The sequence below is a fragment of the Alosa alosa genome, chromosome 22, assembly GCF_017589495.1.
Source record: "Alosa alosa isolate M-15738 ecotype Scorff River chromosome 22, AALO_Geno_1.1, whole genome shotgun sequence".
Taxonomy (NCBI): Eukaryota; Metazoa; Chordata; class Actinopteri; order Clupeiformes; family Clupeidae; genus Alosa; species Alosa alosa.
In genome coordinates, this window is record NC_063210.1 from 28,243,141 (window position 1) to 28,248,140 (window position 5,000).

Below are 5,000 nucleotides of genomic sequence, written 5' to 3' on the forward strand. Positions count from 1 at the left end.
GAGTCTGAGTGTGTGTGTGTGGTCAGACCGGTGATCATGATGACGCGGATGCCAGCTTTCCTGCAGAGCTCAATGGAGCTGCTGACCTCCTTACGAGGAGGGTCCAACATCCCCACACACCCCACAAACGTCAGGTCCACCTGAGGACAGAGGGGGCATGGGTTAAAGGTGTGTGTGTGTGTGTGTGAGGGCCCAGCAGGCCCACCCCATAAACATGGAGTCTATCCAGGGGGGCGAGAGGTTACAGATGTGTGTGTGTGTGTGTGTGTGTGTGTGTGTAATGTGTTTGTGTAATGTGTGTGTGTATGTTAAGTATATGTGTGTGCGTGTGTGTATTGTGTAATGTATTGTGTATGTTAAATTTATGTGTGGCGTGTGTGTGTGTGTGTGTGTGTGAGACCTCGTAGTCGGCGAACTTGGTGGAGTCCTCGAGGTTCATCTCCTCCTTGGGGGTGTCTTCAGCGTTGCCAGAGCGAGCAGCCCGGAGTGTGTATGGCGTCAGTCCCCCTCCTTGATGTGACCAGCAACTTGTCCTTCACGGGGCAGTCAGTGGGGCTAAGCGTGGTACGTCTATACGTCACCTGTCATCCTCCCGCCCTCTAGGAGGCACCCTTTTGGGCAGAGGGGAGAGGGAAGGGCAAGAGAAGAACCTTGATGAACATCTTGTGTGTGTGTGTGTGTGTGTGTGTGTGTGTGTGTGTGTGTGTGTGTGTGTGTGTGTGTGTGTGTGTGTGTGTGTGTGTGTGTGTGTGTGTGTGTGTGTCGCGTGAGGTCTGACCTTGATGAACATCTTGTTTCAGCGGGGGCTTTGGAGGCCTTAACGGCGCCAGTAAAAACCGGTTCCAATAAGACTTCCTGGCCGAGAGAACTCAAGGAACTCCTTACGCATCAACTGCTTGACCACCTGGACAATACAACACCAGACAGCAACAATGTCAAGTGCACTAGCCTGTGTGTGTGTGTGTGTGTGTGTTCAGGGCAGCGATGTCAGTGCACAACACCTGTGCGTGTGTGTGTGCATGTGCGTGCGTGCGTCGCGTGCATGTGCATGTGTGTGCATGTGTGTGTGTGTGTATTAATGATAGCGTGCGCTCGCGTGCATGTGTGCATGTGCGTAATGATATGTGTGCATGTGTGTCGTCGTCGCGTCGTCTACTTACCGAGCAGCAGGCGTTGGCTCTCTCCACCTTGGACGGGCAGCGCACCTCCGTGTTGAAGAGCGTTCATCTTCTCCACCAGGCAGCAGAGGGCAGTCTCAGTGGCCTCCCCACCTTCTCATAGATGCCCTTGGACTGGACACACACGGGGGGAGAGAGCCAGGCTGAGTGTGTGTGTGTGTGTGTGGCTGATGGCCTCCCCAGAGAGAGAAAAGAGTCAGGCTGTGTATGTGTATGTGTGTGTGTGTGTGTGTGTGGGTGTGTGTGTACCTCATTGTAGTCCAGTGATGGTCGTTGCACAGGGGGCGCCAGATGTGTAACTCACCAGTCCGTCAAACTGACCGCTTCACCAGAGACCCGCCCTCGACCTGCAGATAACACATAACGAAATGAGCCGGGTCTCAAGGTTCTACTGACACCAGCCTGGTCTAAAAGGTTCTGTTGGAAACAGACCAGATCTCAAGTTCTACTGAAACCAGCCTGTGGTCTCAAGGTTCTTCTGAAACAGACCAGATCTCAAAGTTTCTACTGAAACCAGCCTGTCTCAAGGTTCACCTGCACTGAAACCAGCCTGGTCTCAAGGTTCTTCTGAAACAGACCCATATCTCAAAGTTCTACTGAAACCAGCCTGGCTCAAGGTTCTATTGAAACAGACCAGATCTCAAGGTTCTACTGAAACCAGCTTGGTCTCAAAGTCCCAAGGTTCTGCTGGAAACAGACCATATCTCAAGGTTCTGAAACTAGCCCACCTGGTCTCAAGGTTCTACTGAAACCAGCCTGGTCTCAGGTTCTGTTGAAACAGACCAGATCTCAAGGTTCTACTGAAACCAGCCTGGTCTCAAGTTCTATTGAAAATAGCCTGGTCTCAGATTCTAGTAAAAACCGGCCACAGTCAAGGTTTGATGACCAACAGGAAACTAGTTCAAATTGGCTCTCAAGTCTATTTCTTCTCTGTCTCAGAATCATGGTACCTGTCACACACACACACCATCCTACTGAAAATGCTAACACCTGCTAACATGCTCTGCCAACACCTGCTAACATGCTCTGCTAACATAGAATCAGTATGTCACACACACACCATCCTACTGAAAATGCTAACACCTGCTAACTAGGGCTTTGACTCGAACCGTTATTGAGATATGAATTAGATTATTTTTAAAATGAAAGAATACCGAGATGAATTTTAGGATCTCTTAATATTCCAAACCTGTAGCCTATGCAGATAATTTCTGTAAATGTATTTGGTTGTAGCGTTGTTTTCAATTCAGATTCTGAGGTTTTTCACGCCTGGTGAAGTGAAATGGGCGAGCTCGATATAGGCTATTATTATTATCTGGGCTCCTGTAGGTGGCGTTAGCATCCTGGCTGGTTAGCATAGTGAGCTCACACATAGACATAATAGACACTTTTATTTTAAACTTAACCTTCCTCTGATTTTAAATCACCTCAGTTATCAATCAAAGCAAACAGGGAAAAGAAATGGCAACACAATCATGAAAAACACTCAAATAAATAAATGTGCAGATAAGTCTGAATGAAAAGCAGCACTGGTTGAAGCCTGGAAATGTGTAAACAAAGGAGCGTTAGCTTAATTTGCTAGTTTATCATAGTCTATGGTTAGACTTTTCAGTTTCCCTACGTGTGTTTAAGTTTCAAATGAATACTTTTTCTCCTTGGGACAGGCCCGTTTGAGTCTTGGAAAATACTTTTCCATTTGCATCGAGATTGAGATGATTAGAACTTAGCAGTCAATTTGAATGCAACAGTTTTAAACAAATTCGTCCAGCCTGCTAATGATGCTAACGGTTTAATAGCAATTTAGCCAGTCATCTTACGTTAATGTTTGGATTACATGTTGTGCATGCTGAGGAGGATGCGCCTGTTGAGAGGGAGAGAGAGAGAGAGAGAGAGAGAGTGTGCCAGGGCAAGGAGAGTCTGTGTTGAGGTAGGCCTACTTCTATAGCCTACTCTGGTAGAGTTTGACATACTACAATGCAAGATATATTTAGCCTATTTATTTATGGACAGCGTAAGGCAGGAGGTGTGTGTTGCTTTTAATTATGAATGTTCTATCAAGCGTATTTTTATTGATATCGATTACAGTCTGTGCGATACATATAAGCTATGGTTTCTCGCTGGCCTATCTCAATAACAATTTTAACCTTTACGTGCACATAGTCTATTGACATTGGCTGATACACTGCCCTCTGGTGGACAGAACATATAGAACTTAAGTTTGATACCAATATCGGTCTTACTGGAGACATTTAATGGTTAAAATATTATTAATACATATTCGAATATATTCAAATTTTAATATTAATAAACAAACGAACTTCGAATATGATTTTTGGGCAAAAGTCAAAGCCCTACTGCTAACATGCTCTGCTAACACCTGCTAACATGGTCTGCTAACACCTGCTAACATGCTCTGCTAACACGCTCTGCTAACACCTGCTAACACACTCTGCTAACACCTGCTAACATGCTCTGCTAACACGCTCTGCTAACACCTGCTAACATGGTCTGCTAACACCTGCTAACATGCTCTGCTAACACCTGCTAACATGCTCTGCTAACACCTGCTAACATGCTCTGCTAACACCTGCTAACAGACTAACACTAGAATCACGGTACCTGTAGCTCACACGCCGTCCGACTGAAACATGCTACTGCTAACATGCTAGACTGCTAATATGTGATACATTGTAACACTCATTTACACCCAGAATAGTTCAAATGCATTGTGAACACACGCATGTGTTTATATGTGTGTGTGTGTGTGCGTGTGTGTGTGTGTGTGTGTGTGTGTGTGTGTGTGTGTGTCTTACACTTCTCCCTCGGGGGTGTACTTGGAGCCTGAGATGTCAAACTGGCCCAGAGCCACACGGTCGCCCTCAACTTTCTCAATGATGAACATCTACACACACACACACACACACACACACACACATACACACACACACACACACACACACACACACACCTGAGATACACACACATGAACACACACATGAACACGCACACACATGCACACACACACACACACCTACACACCTGGAATGCACACACACACACACATGAACACGCACACACACACGCACACACACACACACATACACACACACACACACGCACACACGCACACACACACACACACACGCACACACACGCACACACGCACACACACACACACACCGCCGCGCCGCGCGCCGCGCGCGCATATGCGCCGCGCTGGCGCTGCGCTGCGCACACACACACACACACACACATGAACACGCACACACACACACGCATTTTACACATGCACACACACACACACACACACATGAACACGCACATACACATGCACACACACGCACACACACACGCACACACACACACACACACGCACACACACGCACACAGGAGGGAGATATGATTAGCCCGTTATGAAGATTTGATTTGGTGGAAATGTGGTCGCACATGTCTGACTGGTGCTGAATGTGGCTGGCTGAGAGTGTGTGTGTGTGTGCGTGTCGTGTGTGTGTGTGTGTGTGTGTGTGTGTGACTGTGCGTGTGTGTGTGTGTGACTGTGCGTGTGTGTGTGTGTGACTGTGCATGTGTGTGTGGTGTGTGTGTGTGTGTGACTGTCGTGTGTGTGTGTGTGTGGTGTGTGTGTGTGTAACTGTGTGTGTGTGTGACTGTGTGTGTGTGTGTGTGTGTGTGTGTGTGTGTGTGTGTGACTGTCGTGTGTGTGTGTGTATGTGTGTGTGTGACTATGCGTGTATGTATATGTATATATATGTATGTATGTATGTGTGTGTGTGTGTGTGTGTAACTGTGTGTGTGTGTATATGC

At 47.2% G+C, this 5,000-nt stretch overlaps 1 protein-coding gene across 1 annotated transcript in view; it reads right to left on the reverse strand.

Moving 5' to 3' along the window:
• The window catches only part of atp2a1 (ATPase sarcoplasmic/endoplasmic reticulum Ca2+ transporting 1), a 28,478-nt gene that overhangs the window by 9,470 nt on the left and 14,008 nt on the right, over nt 1-5,000 (reverse strand). The window contains 9 exon segments of the mRNA XM_048232786.1: nt 29-140; nt 401-510; nt 838-904; nt 1,161-1,220; nt 1,222-1,271; nt 1,274-1,292; nt 1,428-1,445; nt 1,447-1,525; nt 3,992-4,080. Of these exon segments, the coding sequence (XP_048088743.1) occupies nt 29-140; nt 401-510; nt 838-904; nt 1,161-1,220; nt 1,222-1,271; nt 1,274-1,292; nt 1,428-1,445; nt 1,447-1,525; nt 3,992-4,080 (604 nt within the window).